The sequence below is a fragment of the Heptranchias perlo genome, chromosome 8 (genome assembly GCF_035084215.1).
Source record: "Heptranchias perlo isolate sHepPer1 chromosome 8, sHepPer1.hap1, whole genome shotgun sequence".
NCBI lineage: Eukaryota > Metazoa > Chordata > Chondrichthyes > Hexanchiformes > Hexanchidae > Heptranchias > Heptranchias perlo.
In genome coordinates, this window is record NC_090332.1 from 13,158,211 (window position 1) to 13,182,104 (window position 23,894).

The 23,894-nt window shown below is 43.7% G+C and overlaps 1 protein-coding gene across 5 annotated transcripts in view; it reads right to left on the reverse strand.

The window, feature by feature from the left end:
- The window catches only part of ltbp1 (latent transforming growth factor beta binding protein 1), a 304,945-nt gene that overhangs the window by 264,645 nt on the left and 16,406 nt on the right, over positions 1-23,894 (reverse strand). For all 5 annotated transcript variants that reach the window (XM_067988679.1, XM_067988681.1, XM_067988683.1 and 2 more), the window contains exon 3: positions 11,837-12,119. In XM_067988679.1, the coding sequence (XP_067844780.1) occupies positions 11,837-12,119 (283 nt within the window). The remainder of the gene's footprint in view (positions 1-11,836; positions 12,120-23,894) is intronic.

Below are 23,894 nucleotides of genomic sequence, written 5' to 3' on the forward strand. Positions count from 1 at the left end.
TAATTGCTCATCATAAACCAATCCTTCCATCCCCTCAATCATCCTGGTTGCTCTCTTCTGTATCTTTTCAATAGCTACAATGTCCTTTTTGTACTGTGGCGACCAGAACTGTATACAGTATTCTAAGTGCAGTTGCACCAATGATTTATAAAGTGGCAGGATTACCTCATGATTTCTGCTCAATACTGACCTTTTAATACATTTCAACGTGTGATTTGCTTTACTCACTGCCACCGAGCATTGTTGCGATAACTTCAATTTATTGTCAATCAGGACCCCCAGATCTCTCATTTTCCAGGTCACACAGCTGCAAACTGTACAGTAGAGGGAGCTGTCGAGCCTCCTCCTTACCACCATAACTACTTCAGACTTACATTTTTCTTAAAAATAAAAACAGAAACTGCTGGAGTTTGGTGGTGGCATTGCGCTGGAAGTGGCGGAAATGGCGGAGGATGATCCGTTGAATGTGGAGGCTGGTGGGGTGGAAGGTGAAGACAAGGGGGACCCTATCGTGGTTCTGGGAGGGAGGGGAAGGGTTGAGGTCATATTTTTCTAACCTCTGCATATTCTCTCTCCAGCCCTCAGGCCCCCTCTGGCCTCTGCATTAGGGACCCCCCCCTGGTGCTGCCTCAAAAAAATATAATTTGAATTTGGGTATCAGGCCCCGTCCCTTCTCCTCCCGGGCCTCCCGGTTCATGCACTTGGCAGCTGAAAGGCAGCTCCATAGAGTCCCAGGAGCCATGCTCTGGAGACAGATATATCATTGAAGTAGTACTTGTAGCACACAGGCCACTGACATCAAACAGGGAAGGAGAGCGAGAATTCACTAGCCCGATTGAGTTGTGTTGTGTTCTTTGTGGAACACAATGAAGCTCAGCTGAGGTGTGTTTAATAAGGAAAAGGTGACGTCAGTTTGACTTACACGTAGGTCAACTAGGCAGCTTCCCTATCAATCTGTCAGCCGAGGGTGTCTGCTTTGGGTAACATTTCAATCAAAGGTTTTCCGTGAAGGACTCTTTGAAAAGCCCTTCAGCTACCTCCAGCAAGATGTTAGATTTCAAACCTAACAACAGATCACACAAGGGAGTAAGTACCATAAGCTTAAAGTACTGTCCTATAAACTGGCAATATCCTTTAATGATTCCTATGTATCTGGGTTTGTCTTCAAACTTGTGAAATGCTGTGTTGGTTCTTTTTTTAGGTGATAGAATTTATGGTGGAGATCAAGATTTATAGTGGAGACCAACTTCCAAGATGCTCCATGCAATTGACAGGCAACAGTGTCCACTCTGACCAACAGTGACATAATCACAGTCAGTTTATCAGTTGGTTACTGGGATGCAAATAACACATTCAGTCTATGTTACTTTCTGTTCTTCCTCCTTTCTCTGCCAATCTTCTACCCTTCCCTCCTATTCTCCTGAAGGTGTTAATCTTTTGTCAGAGTACAGTTCCATGGGTACCAGTTGCTCTCCAATACCTTGCCCAAATGGTCATTCTTCATGTGTGACCTTACACAGTAAGATCTTTGCAGAGGGCTCCCTCTAACAAAGCTTTTGGTCCCCTCTCCCAAGCTCCCATAAAGGCTCAGCATTCGCTTCTCTTCTCTTTGACGTGCCTTTGGGACATTTTTCTACATTAAACGGCACTATACAAATGAAAATTATTTGATCACTGCCAAGCCTAGTGCTGTCCTCACCTGAGTTAAATCTGCACACACCCAGCGGGGGTCGCTGGATAGCAATCAGGAGTGGAAACTCTGCTTGCTAAGACCAATTGTAATGCCCTGAGCTGCATCAAGTGAGTTCAGCTAATTCAGCACAAATCGACCTTCCTAGTCCATAAACCTTAGATATTCATTGTCTTAATTGGCTAAGCTATCGAGAGAGCTACCACTGTTTTTAAAATAAACTGGTACGGGTGCATGTCTGAAATAATCATTCAGGCACATCGTTTACTGTGAACAATTAACCCTTAAGTGCAAACAATCCAGCAACAATCTAAACACCAGTTAAGCGCTTGTGAATACTGTATGGTCTTATATTCACGATGACTGATCTGGATATGCAGAGTGTATGTATAAGTGCAAGCAATGTGACCCTGCACATACCTTGACTTAACTAGATATGCGAGTTTAGAGCTAACAATTAAACCTTAAGAAAAACACTTCTCTCAGTATTTGCTCATCCAGGTGTATGTAGATTCTGTTGAGACACAGCACTGACATCACAGCTTAAGGTTCTAACAAACACCTTACAATCAACAGGTGCACCTGGGCAACCCAGTAATCACCATCAGCTAGTTCCAGGCAGCTCGCCAACCGTACTCCAATGAGGCCTGAATCTGAAAATGGCTGAATCTATCAGGTGGGCACAACAGAGGCACCACTAACTTCATGCCCATTTTGGGTAAGATTAGAATTGGGTATTGATTTGCCGAGAACTGTTCATTCCACAATAGTTTCATGGCTGAAATGCATTTTGACCTTTCCATTTTTACACAGTGGGCCCTACCTGTTTACGTGATAATTGCAAAGAGTGTGTGTCTTGGGCAATAATCTTTCCTCAACCACCACTATCAAAAAAAGGTCAACTGGTCATTCAACTCGTTTGTTGGTTGTGAGATCTTGCTGTGCCTAAATTGGCTGCCACAATCACCCAAAACCATGAAATGTGACAACTGTGACTGCACTTCAAAATAATTCGTAGCTATGTGAAGCAGCCCGGGACGTTACAGCCACATCGTAAACAGTATATCAATGCACGTTCTTTTAAATGACTGTCCTTTCAGACAACAATTAAATCTTTGAAAATTTTTCACACTATCCCAACTGGTCTTTTTAATTTCCTTCGAGCATTTGGTAGAGCTCTTCGGGAATCCAAGTTATTCCCACCCAGCATGCAATACTAAGAATAAAACCATAAACTGGAAATACAAAAAAATTGACTACTAAAAATACTCAAACATCATCTAATGTTAAGATGGAACTCAAGGACATTTGCTTTATCTACGGCGCATGTTTTTTTTACAGTCAGATGGTGTCAGTCATGGCTCAGTGGTAATCAGAAGGTGGGTTTTCAAGTCCCACTCCAAAGACTTGAGCACAAAATCTAGGCTGACACTCCAGAGCAGTACTGAGGAAGGCTGCACTGTCAGAGGTGCCGTCTTTCGGATGAGACACTAAACCGAGGCCCTGTCTGCCCTCTCAGGTGGATGTGAAAGAACCCACAGCACTATTCCGAAAAAGAGCAGGGGAGTTCTCCCCGATGTCCTGGCCAATATTTACCCATCAACCAACATCACCAAAACAGATTACCTGGTCATTATCACATTACTGTTTGTAGGACCTTGCTGTGCGCGCATTGGCTCCCGTGTTTCCTACCTCAGTGACCACACGTCAAAAGCATTTCATTGGCTGAGAAGCGTTTTGGGACGTCCTGAGGACGTGAAAGGCGCTTTATAAATACAAGTTCTTCCATTTCTTTCCAAGACGTGACACAGCATGTTCCATTTGGATTGCACCTTGTGCCAGAAGAAACCCAGGCATGCTGAGGCCTTGGATAAAGAAATGCACACCTTCTCATTCATTTCTAACGAAATAAAGCACTTCAAGTAAATCCATTGTCTAGGTGACAATTTCAATTAACACACACTGCACAGGCCAAAGAGTTAAAGAAAGCCAGAAAAAAATTCACTCACTGGGGTGGGGTCCCTTTAAGCTCTGATTTTTAAATCCACAGATACTCTGATTTGTTTTTTTATCCTGTGCTGTTATTATTATGACACACCCATTATAATGGCATTGTCCCAACTACTGTACATCATTTAGTTTGCATTAGGAATTAGAAAGATTTTGGCAACATTTCAGGGGACTGCGTAGCATGCTTTGCATAGTTACTATAATTGCAGCACTGCAACAAGATTTCCTGCTGCAAGAGCCTTGCCTAGACTGGCTTGTGTCTGCCCCGCAATTGATACGTGTAAAAATTCTCTCGAGATCTTTCTTTTAAAAATAGGAGCCTTAGCTGCATGCAAAGGCCAGGATTTTCCACATCAGCGGTATTCTGGCGCAACTCTGGGGGGGCGGGAAAATGGCCTTTTAAAATGTAAATCTTTCCTCCACACTCTACGGTAACACTGGATGCTGGGAACACAGCACTGGCCTCGATTTTAACTGCCCCCCCCCCACTCCATCCCACCCCAACGCCAGGAAAGGATCGGGCGAGGGGTTCAAATTTTTAAAATCTAGATCCCGCTTCCAAGCCACTGCGTTCCCGGCTGCCATAACGTTAACGACAGCAATTCAAGCCCTGGACAAAGTTCCTGCTGAAAGCAGGCAGGGGCCTACTTAAGATTCACAAGTCTCAGCCCAATGATGTCATTGGGGCTGGGACATAAAAATTTAACGCCCGTGCAAAGGGAGTCCCGCACTGTCTGTTGCCCTGCAGCAGCAACAGGCTGGGAGGAGTCGACAAAGTTTGAAAACTCTGCCTGTTTTTGAACTGCTTATGAGCCAGAAGAAGCAGGCGTGCTCCCATCAGGCCTCACAAGGAGTCCTTGGGCCTCCCCAGCCCCTGCATTCCCACGATCTTCAGGGAATCCCCAGCCCCAACATCCCCACGATCTTTGGCTCTCCGGGTTGCTGACTGTAAAAAAAAAATCTACCTCAGCATGTTGTACAGTTTCCGGGCCCGACCATCCAACGCTCCTTTCAACAAAGTTGTGCTGAAATGTCTCTTCAGCAGCCGCTCCAACCACTGACTGTCGGGGACCGTCCCCACGGGTCCAGCCGCTACCTAATGCTCCCATCCGCCAGCTAGGCACTCAATCAGGTCAGCTGTTGTCTGCCCAAAATTATTCAAATAAGGACTTGCCATTAAGATCGGCAGGACCTTCACATCACCATTTTGCCGGGTTCTTTGCCCGCTACTGGGCTCCCCCGCACCGTCCCCGCCTCCCTATTAATTGCAAGGCCGCTGACGTTCCCAGCACCCAGCATTACTGCGGCACAAGTGACGGGAAATGCACTGGATGATGTATTCGAAGTCCCATATCACATCCAGCAGAAAATCCCTGCTAATTTTTTTAAATCACAGTCAGTCAGACTTATTTTTTAACCTGAAACACAATTTGTTTTTGCTGTAAAATCTTTAAGTTGTGCTCGTCACTTCAAGGTGAGCATTTCAGCCCCGAAATTCCATTTGGGGCCACTGGTATCAGTGGGTGGATCTCCAGTTAGAGGATCGGAAAATGGGGGGGGGAATCTGATCTTGCCTGGTCAGCTACACCTTGACAACTGGGATCAGCATCCTTCCCAGTGCTCGATTCTTGACTCTGCACTCAAACCCAGCTCAGAAGCTCATTACTGGCCATGAAAGAGAGAATTTGTTCAGCAACTTTGTTTTTGTACTCTTTCCCGAGGGGGCAGTTTAGATGCAAAGCATTTCCCACAGAGTGCAGTCCCCTATTAACCAAACTCTTGATCCTTAAGAAGACTTCCATACCACCGAGACCCTTTTCAAAAATCAGACAGTTAGGGACATAATACAATAAATGTCCTTTTCAGTTTTTTCTGTCTTGGTGAAGTTTTCTTCACAACAATGAGTGCCCATGAAACTACTGAGATACTGACTCAGGGGAGTTTGCATGATTGACAGCACAGGGGAGCTGCAGTAACACCAGCAGTCATCGACACCTCATTAACCAGGGGTATTTCAATCCCAACTGTGCATATTAATTAAATTTTCTCATACAGTCAGGCTTAATAATTATACCAAGCCAGTTTTCCTCATGCTGTTACTAACAAACGCTGTTTAAACTGAAATATTCCAAAACTCACTTACGTTCATTTGGATAAGCCTTGCCATAATATGATTAAACAATCAATGAAACACTTGGTCCTACTAGGACCATGGGAATGTCATCTGTTAAATGCAACCAGTCAAGGTTGGATAGTGTAACATTAAAATGATATACAGTACTGATTATCATTTTCTTCCGTTTATCCTCCAATTTTAATCTTCTTTCCAGCTCTCCCTCCCACTGGGATGGGGTTCCACAAGCAGCAGTCACCCTGACATACCTTCCCCAAGTGGCCATTATTCACATGCGTGAGTCTTGACAGAAAGTGCCAACAGGCTGTCCAGTTTCAGAGGATATCAATATCAAGCCCAATCCCACCCTCACCCAGTGTTCATGCACATGTGCTTCCAGCAGAGGTTATCCAGCAATTAGGAGTGGAAACTCTTGTCTGATTTTCCTCTCCATAACCCTGGAACGATGCTGTCAATTGTAGCACCCCTACCATTACCCCCTGTCGCGGTCAGCTCACAGACTGACATGTCGAATGCGGAACCTTCCTGGTCAGTGTGGTTCAGAAATAGAGACTTTACCTCCGAGAGGTCAAGGGGTACCCTGAAATTTTCCTAGATTTTTTTTTAATGGACGTCTGAGAGAAATTTCAGAGTTCTCTCTTCTAGGAAGAATAACGTTTGGTAATTCACCCCCTTCAGTAATTTAAAGGCAGAATGAGAGAAAGTTCAGAACCATGGGAATTATATGTGATCCTCTGAAGGGAATGAGTTCAACAGACCATCTCGTTGCATTCTTTTCAATGCTGTTATCTCCTTATAAACATTCACTGAAATGTCTTACATATTGTTAGGGTAAAGCGTCAAATATAAAAAGATGGACTGTCGTGCCTAAAAGGTTTTTAACATTAAGAAAGATGCACGGCCAGGAGGATAATCCTGACTTCTAGATCATTCATGATAAGACCGTAATCGTGTGTCCTGCACCCACTCAACAAAAACAATGACGGTGTGTGTGTGGCCATGGTGAAACAATATAAAACCAGAATCTCAGCACTATGGCAATTGAGGCACTTCTTTCCTGCGCCTCCAGCCTGCTTCCCACTAGTTGTGAGAAATATCTTGAACTTTATGGTCTTCGTGTGATAAAACATAGACAAATGTAATACTAGTAGCTCACCTGTGGCACTGCTCATGGTGAATTCCAGCCTACGTCATAAATAGAAGTTAAGAGAGATTATAGGTGGCATGCAGAGCTGGGATTTGGAAAGAATTCTGTGAGAGACGCACTCAGAGACTGTGAAATCTGTGTTAAAATGGGGGGAGGGGTTGTATTGGTTTGTGGGAAATTGGAGGCAATGAGAAGCATGACATTTTTGATACTAAGAACGAAGAACTAAGTTACACAACACCTTTAACATAGTACTTGCAGATCTTCTACGGCATTGTTCATCGTAATTCAGATGATACATTGTTTTATAATCACAAGTAATGCCCAATATATTGTTTCTGCTGTTAACGCGAAGCCACATTTAAGCTGGCCAGTTCCTTTTACACCACAAAGTTAAAAGGCACATCCTGAAGTCAATTAGACGTTCATTGCTGTTGGTGAAGTCTGATATTGATATAACTTATGCAACAGGCCTACCAGTGGCACACACCAACTCTAGGTCACTGTCTTCAATCTAGTAAGAAATGCCTGTATAGGTTACACTGGCTGTTTACATCGCAGAGTAACTAACAGAGAAATTTATTCTGAAGACAGGTCATCGACCTGAAACGTTAACTTTGTTTCTTTCTCCACAGATGCTGCCTCCCTTGCTGAGTATTTCCAGCATTTTCTGTTTTTATTTCTGATTTCCAGCATCCGCAGCATTTTGCTTTTGAGAGAAATTTATAGGTGGTCACGGTTTTCACATTTCATCTGCAGGTTTTCTATCAGGGAGCTAAAAAATATCAGGTAAGTAGTGATGAATAAAATAGATTTTTAAAATGTTTACTAATCGTTAGTGGACAGATTGTGATCTGACTCACTGAGGCACAAGGGATGACGGTGAAAGGCACAGCTCAATAGTACCATCACTACCCACCCACTCAAAATCAGAATGAATCCTCCAGTATGATTCGTGTTGTAATGGTGAGTCGGGGGGGTGGGGGGCTTTCAACTTTGCCTCATGCTTTATCAGTTCACTGCTTTATCCACCCCAGTAACAGTCCAGGAGATTCAACAGGACCATAAAGGGTCCCTGACGTGTGAGGAACATAGGCAAAGGTATGGTAATTTATGGTGAAAAAATGGTGAGCGGTAAATGACAAACAACAAATTGGCCTCTTTATCGTCTTCTCCCCCTCTATCCAAATCTCTCATCTCATCTTTTACATGATCAGTCAGTCTAAACTGCTATGAAACTTTTTTTTTAAACAGTCTGATTCAGCCTCCATGAGTCCACTCCCAGTATTTATTATTTTACTTCGGATAATTACTTCCCAGCAAATTGTATCTCACAGGAGCAAGCTGCGCCAAATGCAGCGCAATATTTGCATTCAACGAACAGGGGAACTATCCGTCAAAATCAGATGGACAGAAAGCAAGTCACATCACTTGCTTCCTTTAATGATGCATCAGCAATATTTTCCACTACATGTCATCAATGAAACATATTTTTCTAACCACATGCGTCTGTTTCATCGTGGCAAAAAAAAACATTTGAGATTTGCTAAGTCCACTGTGGGATCAAACCACAAGACCTCAAAGGATGTGCTGCACTAGCGTAAGAGCACTTCCTAGACCTGTAAGTAATCAAAACTGAAATCTTCTAAAGTAACAGAGACTTTGAACAATGTTTGTGGTAAGTTAAACAGATATTTAACAGACACGCCTGTCAACAGAATAAAATTCTCTCTTGAAAGCTAGGACAGCACAGTGAAAGGACTTAGTCGCGTTCAACACTTTTCTACCTTTTTCTTCCAAATACTCCATCTAAAAATTAGAACAGCAAGAGTAAATGCAACAATAAATGGATAGACAAATAAAAATGTACTATTTGCCACAAATCTTTGTCTTAATTTCAGTACCGCTGGATAATTGCAGTGACTCGGGGATGATACTAAAGCACTGATACTAGCAATCTTGCAGCTGCCACTGCACTGTAGCGGAGGAGAAAAGTGGCAAAGAAAGAAATAACTTGCAGTTATAGAGCACCTTTCATGACCTCAGGATGTCCCAAAGCATTTCACAGCCAATGAAGTACTTTTGAAATGTAGTTAGTGTTGTAATGTAGGAAACGTGGCAGCCAATTTGCACACGGCAAGGTGCCACAAACAGCAATGAGATAAATGACCAGGTCATCTGTTTTTGGTGGTATTCGCTGAGGGACAAATATTGGCCAGGCCACTGGGAGAATTCCCCTGCTCTTCTTCCAATAGTGCCATGGGATCTTTTATGTCCAGCTAAGAGGGCAGATGGGGCCTTGATTTAATGTCTCTTCAAAAGATGGCACCGCCAACAGCACAGCACTCCCTCAGAACAGCACTAAAGTGTCATCTTAGATTTTGTGTTCAAATCTCTAGAGTGGCACTTGAACCTACAACCTTCTGTCTCAGACGATAATCAAGGCTGACTCAGATAGGGCAAGGAAGAGGAGGATGTACATCTACAACAGGGTCATCAGCTAAACACCAAGGAGCTTGGTCACAAACATTTGCTTTAGATCCCATCACGCCATGCTTTGGTGTCCCTGCAGAAACTTTGCAAGAGACTACACTTTAATAATGATTTTTTTCCCCCATCAATTTGATTTTAATAATAATTTCAATACAATTGAGAGGGATTGTCCTTGGGTAAATGCAACCTCTATGTGGTACTGAACCAGTGGGTCTGCGCTGAATTAGCTGATCTCCGTTGGAGCAGCAGTTGGCCCGTGTGGCTGGAGAGTCGGGGCAGGGAGAAAATCAGCCAGAATTCCTGCTCCTGATCATGATCCAGTGATGCCTGCGGGAAAGTGCACATGTGTGGATAATGAGTGATGACAGGATCGGAGTGTGATGTCTCCCCCCAAACCCCCAACAACAAAATAGCCTGCCGACACTCACTGTCAAGGATCACCCATGAAGAATAACTTGAGCTAGGTGCCGGAGTGACGCCAGGGTCGCTGGAACGGAATCCATTCAAGAAGGTTCCTCAAAAAATATATATTTCAGTTCAGTAGGGTTTGCAGGGAAAGGGAATCTCAACCAGAAGTGATGGTAACTGGGAAAGCTCACTGCATGGTACATAAAGCAGCCAAACATTAAATATCGAGCACTTTTGTTGCTGTAGCACAAAATCACAAATGCTGCTTTTATATTGGCCTTACTTTAATTCAGAATCCAGTGGAAAACGGGCCGTAAAATCTTTGGAAAACCCAAGCCTTTGTGCCTGCAAGATTATAGAGTTCCTTGATTGTAAAGTGCTTTCTGCATTGCTGATTGACCCATGAAACCACATGGTATAATCAGCCATGTGACCAGCAAGGTCTAATCACATGCAAAGAAACAATTTCAAAAAAACAAACACAGCCATATTTCACTCCGCTCCCTTGCACTGCAGCTAGTCTGCGCACTGCTCCCCTACCCATTGTGCTTTGCTCACTCCCAGCCCGTCTCTGGTTGTGAATGGAACTGAACACTGTGCAATCAACAGTGAACAGCCCCACTTCTGACCTTATGATGGAGGGAAGGTCATTGATGAAGCAGCTGAAGATGGTTGGGCCTAGGACACTGCCCTGAGGAACTCCTGCAGCAATGTCCTGGGGCTGAGATGATTGGCCTCCAACAACCACTACCATCTTCCTTTATGCTAGGTATGACTCCAGCATCATAGAATGGTTACAGCACAGCAGGAGGCCATTCAGCCCATCAAGCCCGTGCCGACTCTTTGTAAGAGCAATCCAATTAGTCCCATTCCCCCACGCTTTCCCCATACTCCTGCAAATTTTTTCCCTACAAGTATTTATTCAATTCCTTTTTGAAAGCCACGACTGAATCTGCTTCCACTACCCTTTCAGGCAGCGCATTCCAGATCATAACTACTCACTGCGTAAAAAAGTTTTTCCTCATGTCGCCTTTGGTTCTTTTGCCAATCACCTTAAATCTGTGTCCTCTGGTTCTTGACCCTTCCACCAATGGGAACAGTTCCTCTTTATTTATTTTATCTAAACCCTTCATGATTTTGAACACTTCCACCAAATCTCCTCTCAACCTTCTCTGCTCTAAGGAGAACAACCCCAGCTTCTCCAGTCCATCCAAGTAACTGAAGTCCCTCATCCCTGGAACCATTCTAGTAAATCTTTTCTGCACCCTCTCTAAGGCCTTCACATCCTTCCTAAAGTGTGGTCCCCAGAATTGGACACAATACTCCAGTTGCGGCCAAACCAGTGTTTTATAAAGGTTCAACATAACTTACTTGCTTTTGTACTCTATGCCTCTACTTATAAAGCCCAGGATCCCGTTTGCTTTTTTAACCACTTTCTCAACCTGTCCTGCCCCCTTCAAAGATTTGTGCACATATACCCCCAGGTTATTGTTCCTGCACCCCCTTTAGAATTGTACCATTTAGTTTATATTGCCTCCCCTCATTCTTCCTGCCAAAATGTATCACTTTGCACTTCTCTGCATTAAATTTAATCTGCAATGTGTCCGCCCATTCCACCAGCTGTCTATATCCTCTTGTAGTCTATTACTATCTTCATCACTGTTTACTACGCTTCCACTTACACAAACCACAAGTTTTGTGTCATCTGTAAATTTTGAAATTGTGTCCTGTTCACCCAAGTCCAAGTCATTAATATAGATCAAAAAAAGCAGTGGTCCTCTTGTGGAATACCACTGTACACCTCCCTCCACTCCAAAAAAACGTTCACCACTATTCAGTGTTTCCTGTCACTTAGCCAATTTCGTATCCGTGCTGCCACTGCCCTTTTTATTCCATGGGCTTCAATTTTGTTGACAAGCCTATTATGTGGCACTTTATCAAACGCCTTACTTACTGAGACTGCTGGGGTATCATCATGGAAGGTTTCTGCTTGACGGTCAAAGACATGTGACCTAGTGAACTGATTTTCTGAGGAAGTTGAAGCACTCTCTGTGTCACGGTCCGCTGGGGCACCGGTTGAGGAATAGGCTGACCCTGTGCCAGAGTGTCTTGGTTGCTTGTGGGATGAATGCTAGGTGACATCTCCTCACACGTTTTGCCTTTGGTGCCTGGTTTACACACGCACAACTGGGGCCGTAGGCACATTCCTCCATTTTGGCACTTTGGAGTGCAATTAGCTGTAAGAAAGAGAACATATATAACTGGTGTTGTTGACGACAGATTAGCACAGAAAAGCATTGGTTATCTGGAAAGTGAAGGTCGAAAACAACAAGCAAACTTGATGAATTTTTTTTGCACTTCAAAAGAACTATTGCGGTAGATTTTGACTTTGTGCGATGGTATAAAACGGATGACAGCAAATTGACAGCCCATTTTACATCTCTCTTGATTTTTATTTCCATTGACTTCAATGCAAATAAAAATCGGGAGAAATGTAAAACGGGTGATTTGCTATCACCCGTTTTACACTATTGCACAAAGTCAAATTCTACCTCATTGCTTTGGTTGGGTTGAAAGAAGAAGGTACAATTTGAACATGGTACAAAATATACTTCTGGTCAGGAGAGGCTCCTTTTGCTTGTGTTACATGAAAAGAAAATGGCACATTATAAAGTCATGCAAAGAAATTCTGTGCAATCTAATCAAAGTAAATGTTGAGTCTTAGCAAGGCTACAATGTTCACTATGAGCCATTTGATAAATTAAAGGAATACTTATTATTTTGCAAGGTAAGACACCCACGTGGAGCATGGCTAGACGAGATACCAGGTCGGGGATAGGGCGATATCACTAAAGAGCCAAGTCTGTGACCCATACTCCCATATAGCGAGACACCACAATGGGCTTACAACATTACCCCTGTTTTTTCAACAGTGAAAAGCAGCCACATGAAGCATGCTTCACCCAGGGAAAGCTGTGGCCCACAAAGTGTTCCAAGTCTTATTTGTTCCCTGAACTATCATATATATTCTAATGAGATATACTAGGAGATAATTGCGATATTCCAAAATGAAGTTACATATCACAGCAAATACACCTCATAAAAAAGGACTTAGGCTACATACCAAAAGCAAGATCCAAAATCGCATTTTTGTATCTTGTCGCATTTCAGGACTTTTGTTCATTTTGCCACGGAAGGGTTCTATGTATAATTTACAGTAAAGTGCTGCTTTTAAGTTAAATCATGTTTTCAAGGGGATTAGATTCATGGAGCAGCCACATGCAGGAGCATCAGGGACAAAGAGGGCATCAGTATGTTAACGAGCTCTTCTGAAAGCTAATAAGTCTAACAGCACAACTGTTATCTTTAATGATCTGGGACAATAGGTGCTTTGTTGTCACATTTCAGATAAATGTAAGGAATCTTACAAGACCAGGTTATAGTCCAACAGTTTTATTTGAAAATCACAAGCTTTCGGAGGCTTTCTCCTTTGTCAGGTGAGTGTCACACCTGACGAAGGAGAAAGCCTCCGAAAGCTTGTGATTTTCAAATAAAACTGTTGGACTATAACCTGGTGTTGTAAGATTCCTTACATTTGTCCACCCCAGTCCCATCACCGGCATCTCCACAACATTTCAGATACTTCCAGTAGGCATTCACACTTGAGATGTTGGGAGAATCTGACATCATGCACACACGACGCAGGGTAGTTGAGAGTGGCTTCCACCCGGGGGAGGGAGGATGTGATAGCCGGCTAATTGTCAACTCTACTGGCCAACACCTCGACATGGAAGGAATCGGAGGCCAAGCCTCAGCTTCTTGTGCACACAGGCAACAAGAGAGAGAAAAACATGCGTTCTTGCTCAGTTGGGAAGTCTGCTGCAAAACGCTGGAAATTAAAATATAGCCAACCAGATTTCAGCAAGGGCTGACCAGAAAGTGACCAGAAAGAGAAAGGACAGTATTTGGCCCATCAATGGAGATAGCACAGCATATTACATGATACGGGAATCATTATGAAAGAAGTTAGGAGCCTAGAGTTGCTGCTCTGTTCAAGTAAGTGTATGCTGTAAAATAAACCAGCTTCTTGACTATACATTACATGGAATTTACAGCACAGAAGCAAGCCATTCGTGCCAACAGGTCAATGCCAGTATTTATGCTCCATGCAAGCCTCCTCCCAACCCTCTTCCCTGTTAAGGGAAGGTCATCTCTGACTAATTTGGTTGAATTTTTTGAGGAGGTAACAAGATGGGTCGATGAGGGTAACGCATTTGATGTAGTGTACATGGATTTTAGCAAGGCTTTTGATAAGGTCCCACATGGAAGACGGGTCAAAAAACTAAAAGCCCATGGGATCCAAGGGAAAGTGGCTAGTTGGATCCAAAATTGGTTCAGTGGCAGAAAGTGAATGGTAATGGTTGACGGGTGTTTTTGCGAGTGGAAGGCTGTTTCCAGTGGGGTTCTGCAAGGCTCAGTACTAGGTTCCTTGCTTTTTGTGGTTTATATTAATAATTTGGATTTGAATATGGGGGACTTGGTCAAGAAGTTTGCAGATGATACAAAAATTGGCTGTGTGGCTGATTCATCTAACCCTATCAGCATATCCTTCTATTCCTTTCTCCCTCATGTGCTTATCTAGCTTCCTCTTAAACGCATCTATGCTGTTTGCCTCAACTACTCCTTGCGGTAGGTAGCAAGTTCTACATTTTAACCACTCTCTGAGTTCTCTATTGGATTTATTGGTGACTATCTTATATTTATGGCCCCTAGTTTTGATCTCCCCCACAACATGGACCTTGTTTTACCTGAGTATTCATCAGTTCTGACTCTCGGAAGATAGGAGAAGCGCACGTGAAGGCGCTTACCTAGGGTTACGGCATCCAAGCCATACAGCAAGGGGATCTATCTCATTGTTACATCCCCTATCTCCTATCATACATCTAGATATCAGGTAGCTAAAGACAGGGAGAATATCTAGGGCAGGCCTGAAATTTGTAACAGGTTATTTAAATGCATGAATAAAAATGCTTTACCGCACCCTACTTTTTTAACCTAACTGCTTTTCAGCGGTACGTAGAGACTGTGTGGCTCGCTCAGCTGCGAGCATTCAGATTAATAATAATACTGCATGCCCTGTGGATGTAACAAAAGCAAGATCATTTACATCGTTCTTGTTTCTTCTCTTTTTCATGGAAATCAGCAATTCTCCACACTAAAGTCCAGACTCCCAGTAACATCTGTGCTGTAAATCCACCAGCTACGCCTGGTTTGAAAGCAGTATGTCGTTCTGCGGTAACCAAAGGTATCAGACCTCAATATTCACCACGCAGACACCTGCTATGAATAGCAATCTAATAATCTGACATGCCATTGAAACAGCTCTTTAACTCCTTGTATCTCTATTTTATTCCATTTCCTGACAGCCGGTGAATGAACAGGAAACATTTGCAGACGTACATCTGGGGTTCATTTGTGAAAGTATACACAATCCCTAAGCCAAATATGGTACTTATGAAGCAAGGCATACATTTCACCGTAAAAACAACTGTTTGCTTTGCGGTAATACATCATCGTTTTCCGTTTACAGCCAGGTGTGGTTAAGGTCATGAAGGTAGCAAAACAAAAAAAAAACCTACAATCATCTGTCTTCATATATAAAGGTTCAAGGCCTGTCAATCACTCGTCAGGCATCAGGCGGCGTCATATGTACATATTTTCGTGTTAAATTTTTTCTTGAAGTTAAAATTTCCAGATTGTTTCATTTTCCCTGGGGATGAACTGGGGATTTACAAGTACCTGTCAATCTGCAGAGGAACTTCCCTAGCAACAGAAAATACCCTCCGATTGATCTAAGAATGGACCCATTTACAGCAATAGGGCCATAAAGGGAGAAAGCAGGGTACACACCACTACAAAATAACACTTTGTGCATCAGATGGTATAATGCTCCTGTCCTTATAAAACCGGGTAGTCTCCAATTTAACTTAAGCAACACCACAGGATAGTCAGTAGTTTAACTAAATAAGCAGTCATCGGACAGGCATACGTATATTAAGACCTATAACTGGGGATCTCCCATGGCATTGCTCTGGGTTTGGAGCATGGTGGTCATGTTTAGCTGTTAACCTACCCTATCTCTAAGGCCGTTAGTTAAGTGCTCGCAGTGGGAATGCAGGTATTTGTAGCCGCTTCTCAATTGCTGAGGTCAACTAGAGATTAGTAAATTGCTTGTTCATTTCAGGTTTAGAGTCAGAAAGGTCAGAAGAACCACCCAGGATGAAATGCCTGACTTACTTTCTCATTTTGCGAGGTTCTTTTTCATCTGTCAAAAAATGTGGCATTCGGGATGTGACAGACACATGCTAAATGCATGACTTTTATATACAAAATAATAATAATAGATAGCATTGTACTTAACAATATTTTATTTTTTGGGCTCAGGATGACAGTCACCTGTGTGGTTACTGTCAAATTCCATTCTAGACGTGGCTCTGAATGAAGCTGACCGCTAATTGCTGAAGTAGCAATAGTTTTGTGCTGTAGAGTATCCAAAGGCAGAAGGGGTAATTTTAACCCCCCAAAATGGGTGGGTTGGGGGCGGGTGGAAGGTCAAAATAATAGATTTTTGGAGGGGGACCGCATCCCGGCTCCAACACGACCACTTCTGGGTTTGAACCAGGCAGGTTTGAATGCGTGCGCACAACAGACACTCTGAAGTCCCGACCCCACTTAAAGCCGGCGAGCCAATACTTAAAGGGGCAATGTACCTCATTGAAAGAGTTGAGGCTTAATATTTTGTGTATTTCAAAAGTAAAATGAATTCAACCTTACACTGTTCGAGTTTCCTATCACTTCCGATTCACGTCAGGTGAAAGCAGGCGGGAAGGGCCGGATCCATGAGGTGAGTGCCTTTATTGCACTGCTTGTGGGCTCGGAGGAGCAGGAGTGCTTCATCCAGGCCCAACAAGCTCACCTGCTGCGCCAGGACTCCACAAGCGGCCAACCCCCACCGTCCCCCAATGGTGGACCCCCCCCTACCGATGGTGGAACCCCCCAATCCCAATGCTGCCTGGACCCTCCCACCCTGATCCCGATGCTGGACCCAATGATCCCAACCCGATGCTGGCTGGACCCCCCAGTATCAATGCTGGACCCCCCCCCCCGATCCCGATCCTGGACCCCCCCCCACGATCCCAATGCTGGACCCCCCCCACAATCTCCAATGCTGGCTGGACCCCCCGATGTCATCCACGGCCCATAATCTCTCTCTCCCTGCCACGCCCCTCTCTGATTCGCAGCTCCTTTCCCTTCTGGCAGGGAAATCTGGCTGCCTGGCGCGTGGGAAACTCGGAAGCACAAATACTCACCTTCAATTGAGTTGCAATCGTAGATTGCGACGCAATCATTGGGCTTCTGGGTTCCCCATGCAAATATCTACAGACGCGCTGGGTTCCCAGCTCTGAGCTAAAATCGAGCCCAGAGTGCCTATTCACACCACTGTGTCAGCCACTGAGTTGGAGGCGGATGGGACTTATGGCAGGACTCACAGCAAACAATTTATTTTACAGCAAACAAAGTCTATTTACTCAGCAAACAGAGACTATTTAAACAACGCACTACAGCAAACACTCCACACAGTCTATTTAAAAAGATTCTCTACGAACTACAGCAAATAGAACTCATGACTGAAAGTACAGCAAAGTCTCCCAATAAAAGCAGGGTGATTTCTCCAGCAAAATTCTGTGAGTGGAGGATAGTTACATACAAATTATGTGAGTAAAATCAATCCCAGTCACTTACAGCACTGCGGTCTCTAGGCATGATTGACGGGGGAATTACCCAATCATCTCCATTCTGGATGGGAATAATGGCGTCACTATATGCCATTATAAGTAACAATATAGTACCTTGCGAGACACAAAATACACACTTAACTGGAAGGTTGCTCCAGTTTGATGATTTAAAATGTTTGACTAAATCATTCGGAAAGGAGGGGATGGGGGAAGGGCGAGGGTGAAATTCCTCCTGGTGAAAATTTTTCTGGAAAAAGTCAGCGCGAGTACAAAACAGGATTGTCCATTTTATACTCAAACCGACTTCTGTAAAATTGTCAACAGGTGGAATTTCCCCTCTCCCCCCATTGTTTTTCTTCTTTGTTTGACGTTTACTTCGCTTCAAAGGATTCCAGGATTAAAACAATTAAGAGACCCTCATCTTTCTAAGTACTTTACTTCCCGAGTTCAAAGTCTTTATTTAACTGCTCACACATCTGTTTTAGTGCTGTAATAAAATATCAAAGTATTATGTTATGTTTTCTTGAGCATTCAACAAAGCGATGGATCCTCTTGATGGGTAGTGGAACAGGTATCCCCCCCACATCACACCCAATAATAATAGACCTAAGAACAAGCCTATACTGAACCAACAAAGTATTTCGGCTTCAGAACAGCAGCTTGCTATACTGCAGTATCAGATTTCCTTTATGCACACCGTCTATTCTTACGAGTCAAACTGATAAACTGCTCGGGCAGAGTGATGAAAGGAAATTTAAAAAAATTGAGCTGAACTGGGCCTGTTCAGGTTAAAATAACAATTATTTGAATTTAGCCCAATTTATAGACTGGCTACAGGACGGATGGAGCCCATTTGGCCCATCGAGTCCATGTCTGCTCTCTGCAAGAGCAATCCAGCTAGACCCACTCCCCCGCCCCATCCCAGTAGCCCTGCAAATTTTTTCCCTTCAAGTACTTATCCAATTCCCTTTTGAAAGCAAAGATTGAATCTGCCTCCACCACCCCCTCAGCCAGTGCATTCCAGATCCTAACCACTCACTGTATAAAGAAGTTTTTCCTCATGTCGCCTTTGGTTCTTTTGCCAATCACCTTAAATCTACGTCCTCTGGTACTTTTTGAAATGTATGTCCTCTGGTTCTTGACCCTTCCACCAATGGGAACAGTTTCTCTCTCTCTACTCTGTCTGGACCTGTCTAGATTTTGAATATCTCTATCAAATCTCCTCGCAACCGTCTCTGCTCTAAGGAGAACAACCCCAGCTTCTCCAGTCTATCCACATAACTGAAGTACCTCATCCTGGAATCATTCTGGTAAATCTCATCTGCACTCTCTCTAAGGCCTTCACATCTTTCCTAAAGTGCGGCGCCCAGAACTGGACACAATACTCCAAATGTGGCTGAACCAGTGTTTTATAAAGGTTCGTCATAACCTCCTTGCTTTTGTACTCTATGCCTCTATTTATAAAGCCCAGGATCCTGTATGCTTTCTTAACCGCTTTCTCAACCTGCCCTGCCCTTCAATGATTTGTGCACATATACCCCCAGGTCTCTCTGTTCCTGCACCCTTTCTGGAATCGTACCCTTTAGTTTATATTGCCTCTCCTCGTTCTTCCTACCGAAATGTATCACTTCATACTTTTCAGCGTTGAATTTCAACTGCCACGTGTCCACCCATTCCACCAGCCTGTTCGGTCCATTTTGGTTATGGGTGCATATTTCCTTCCCTTGAAATGTACAACACCTTTCATGTTTGATCATTGTGTGACATAACATTTATGAGCGATTGGTATCTCACCAAAAACATTATCCTGGTAGGGCCTGGTGTCTATGACTATAGTTAGTCACTATCGAAAGTGGTTCTTTTGTTTAAACAATATCATTCTTTTTTTAATCCCTAGTGATCTAATGAGAAGGGGCAAGGAGGCAGATGTCTAGTCTCTTCTCGTCTTTTGGTAGATAGGTGTGCATGGTAGTCTACGTAGTTCAGGAAGGAGTGGGGAAGAACAGCAGCTGCAGCTAACCATGCATCCGATTCCAGCAGTCCACCAAAAAATGCCCAAATTTCCCTGTATTGAAGCAGCCTTAAAAACTTATTTGCATTATTGGGATCTGAACGCTTGGAGCCTTCAAAACTAAAAAAAAAATGCTTAATTCCTACAAATTAGTGCCAATTGGTGTTGAAAGATAAAGGTCCCATGGTACTATTCTGAAGAGTAGGGGAGTTCTGACCAATTTTTATCTCGTGACCATCACTAAAATAGATTATCTGGTCATTATCACATTGCTGTTTTTGGGACCTTGCTGTGCACAAATTGGCTGCTGCATTTCCTACATTACAACAGAGACTACATTTCAAAAAGTACTTCATTGGCTGTAAAGTGCATTGGTTACGTCCTGAGGTCGTGAAAGGCGCCATATAAATGCAAGTCCCTTTCTGTAATCTTTAACTTTGTGTTTAAGTTGCTTGAATCTCTAGCTTAAAGTATCAAGGTCCAGCCGTCACTACTAGAGCTCCCCAGACAGGGCAGCATTAGATATATTACATTCCATTTGACTTTCACAAGATCTTCTTGTGACTTCTCCACAAGCTGGATTGCTAAATTACATTCATGTGTGTTCTGCTTCTGGTATTACTCCTGAAGCTCTCGCTGCATGACGGAACAGCGAGATTCTGCTGCCACAGCAAGTGGGGAACTACACAGAGTGCAACGGCATAAAGCAGATCACTTACAAGGGAATGGGCCGGAGGGGAGCTGCTGGTATTTCAAGGCAGGCAGTACTCATTTGTGATGGAAGGCAAACACTCGTTGCATAAAAATCATTAGATCTTTCTCGCACCTTATTAAAAGGCATCTCCCACCCCACTCCCAATCATACCATGTACCATTTCCCAGCTGAGAAGCCTGGCCAATAGGCAAGCTGCTTACGGAACTCTACCAACGCTGATATGACTCAGAAGCACAGGTTTTCTGATTGGGGCTCTGATCAGGCCTTAGTCAAGCCACCCGACCATTAGTGTGCTGACCTGCATATGTAAGTGAGTCTGACCCTGCACAATGTGGACCAGCTGCGGGTCCATATTGGACTTGGTGCAGCACGCTCACCAGAGGGGGGAGAGGGGGGAGAGTTGACAAGTCAGCCATGACTCAGTGGTAGCAATCTCACCTCTGAGTCAGAAGATCGTGGGTTCAAGCCCCACTCCAGAGACTCAAGCACAAAATTCAGGCTGACACTCCAATGCAGTACTGAGGGAGAGCTGCACTGTCGGAGGTGCCGTCTTTCGGATGAGACGTTAAACCGAGACCCCTCTGCCCTCTTAGGCAGTCGTAAAAAATCCCATGGCACTATTTCGAAGAAGAGTAGGGGTGTTGTCCCTGGTGTCCTGGCCAATATTCATCCCTCAAACAGATTATCTGGTCATTATCACATTGCTGTTTGTGGGACCTTGCTGTGTGTAAATTGGCTGCCGTGTTTCCTAGATTACCACAGTGACTACACTTCCAAAGTACTTCATTGGCTGTAAAGTGCTTTGGGGACGTCCTGAGGCCGTGAATGGCGCTGTATAAATGCAATTTCTTTCCTTTTTTCTAATATTGCAAAGGCTGAATGTGCACCAAAAATGGCTGGTGCAATAAATGTGGAGACGGGAACCAACTTTGGCCGAGGGATGAAGCAGCAAAAGACTCAAACTCCATGTTTCCATGACCAGTGAAGTGGAAATTATGCCTCATGAGGTGACAGCAAGGAGGGTAGCTCTGGTTGCCATTCCAGCACCCCATCCCCTAGGACAGCATGCCTGGAAGGAGACAGAGAACTTCAGGGTACAGCTGACCATTTTGACCCCTGGCAGTGCCATCCTTACGATGCACGATAGGTGGAGGTGCACTTGCAAAGGTCTTTCACTGCCTCCCTAGTCACGCAGAGCTCCTCTTACATATCAAGGGAGCAGTGTCTTTATCTGTAAATGCAGGTGCGAATATATCACCGGGTGAGTGTAGTCTACCTCCGACCTGTCGTCTCCCTCTGTTTCTCCCCTCTTCTTTCAAAAAACAGAAGTAACGGGAAATTCCCATTGGCCAACTTATTACGCGAGCAGTGTGAATGTTCCAAAAGATGGAGGTGCAAAAACACTTGGCACAAAGCCTCCTGAGCAACTAAGTGCGGAGAGAAGGAAAGTGATAAACATTCTCAAAATACAGCAATAAATGTTCTTGTAGCCCCTTTAAATGCACTTCCACATGCAACACATCCCCTAGCATCCTTGAATGCTCATTTTATATGGGGAGTTTATGACGTGGTGCTATTCTGACACAAGTGGCAGGTAATTGGACCTGCATCAACATCTAAGTGGGACATCTCGGGGCCATATTTAAATATTGCAACTGGAAAACTGGCAGTACTTCCAGCACCACCTGAAAATCCGGCCAGAAGATTAAGTGAGGCACTAAATGGACCTCATATATAGCCAATCTCCAGCCAAATTTTCAATGGTTTTTGCCATTTACACCTGTTCATCGGGCATTACCAATCAGAAAGTCCTCCCTGAAGTGTTGAAACACAAACGTGTTGGGTCACTGCATCACCCTGCCACATAACTGCATTTGTAATTTAGGGTGGAGAAAAATGTTGCAAATTTATTCTATCCCTCTTTCGCTCTTCCCGGCATCACAAACCATTAGTGGAGAAGAATATTAACCAGCAATCTGTTCCCAAGCCTCTGCTAATGCTGCTCTTGAGCCAACCTCTTCAAAGCATGCTAGAGCAACCAAAGTAAATTCACCCTCGGAATTTTACTTTTCCGTCCCTCTCTACTGCCTCCTTCAATGGAATGCCCTGTTCAAATGCCTTCGGTCTAATTCCACCCACCCTACAGCAAAGAGGCTACCCCTATGAAAGTTACCAACATCTCATGTAACTGCAATCACGGTGACACTATCCCTCCTTGCTCTCTTCGCAGCCTTCCACACAGTCAATCACTTCATCCTCTTCATCTCTCCTCCATGTTCCACCCCTGTGACCCTATTTTGGTTCCATTCCTATCTGTTCAAACATAGCCAGTGCAATTCCTCTAACAGTTTTGCCTCCTGCCCCCATAAATTCATTTCCAGCATGCCCCAAGACTCCAAACTTAGTCCCTCTTTCTCGTCTACAGAGCACCTTGGGACATTTGCTACATGAAAAGCTTCTTCTTCAGGAACTTGCCATTTGAGGGAATTGTGGAATGAAAATTACTTCCAACCACTCTGTACCACAACTTCCTAAAGCACCAGCACCATGCTGCGTATTAGAATGACATAGATATGGACAGAGTGGGAATGCTATGAATAACAAAGTTACTCTCCAATAATTTGACTCCAAGCATTCCAAATAGATTAGGACCAAAGCTCATTTTGCAACTGTCGATCTGTACAGGGCACAGAAAGATGAAGAATTTGTAAACAGCACATTAATGAAGGAAATATAACAAGCTGGCAGCACTGACATCAAAGCCCCTTGTCTTCCAGAGTCACAGTGATTGATATTGTAAGAGGGTTGGTATGGAAGATTGGTAAGATGTGGCAACCCCACTGGTGTGTCCGTAAAAATGAACACTTTTCATTTTTGAGGTTGTTCCTCCTGAGTCATAACCACAATATTCAGAAAGGCCATGTCTATTTCTCTTATATACTCCCCCTGTTTGAAAATCCTTCAAGCAATCTTCAGTTATTTTAATGGTTTTGTCACACCGCAGGTGAACTAGAGACATGTATTCCCTCTCTGGATCCATAATGCTGTTGACCAATTGTAACCCCACAAATATTCCATTCAAAAATAGGATGTGGGCCTGAAAGTATCCATTGGGATAGCTTGTGCCACAGACAAAACTCAATATAGGCACATTCAGCAGCAGAGGTAGCTTTTAATAGACCAGAAATCGAGATTTGAATCTTATTGTGCTTTTAGAATATGTAAGTGTCATGAAAATAATAAACACTAAGAAATATGGAAGCCACCATTTAGGTGACTTCTGTCCCATGAAGAGATCAAACCTACACCACATTAACTTATCTTAAAAACTTCTATCCACTTTAAGCATATTTGGTCAAAAGAAGGTGGGCAACTTCAGTATTGTGTTCCAAAGAGTTCCAGAAGGAATCTGAACAGAATGCTTCAGGGAAACTGTGAAGGATACTGAAGTCTTTGGGCAGTTAAACCTTCAGTAGACGTGGCTTCTCGT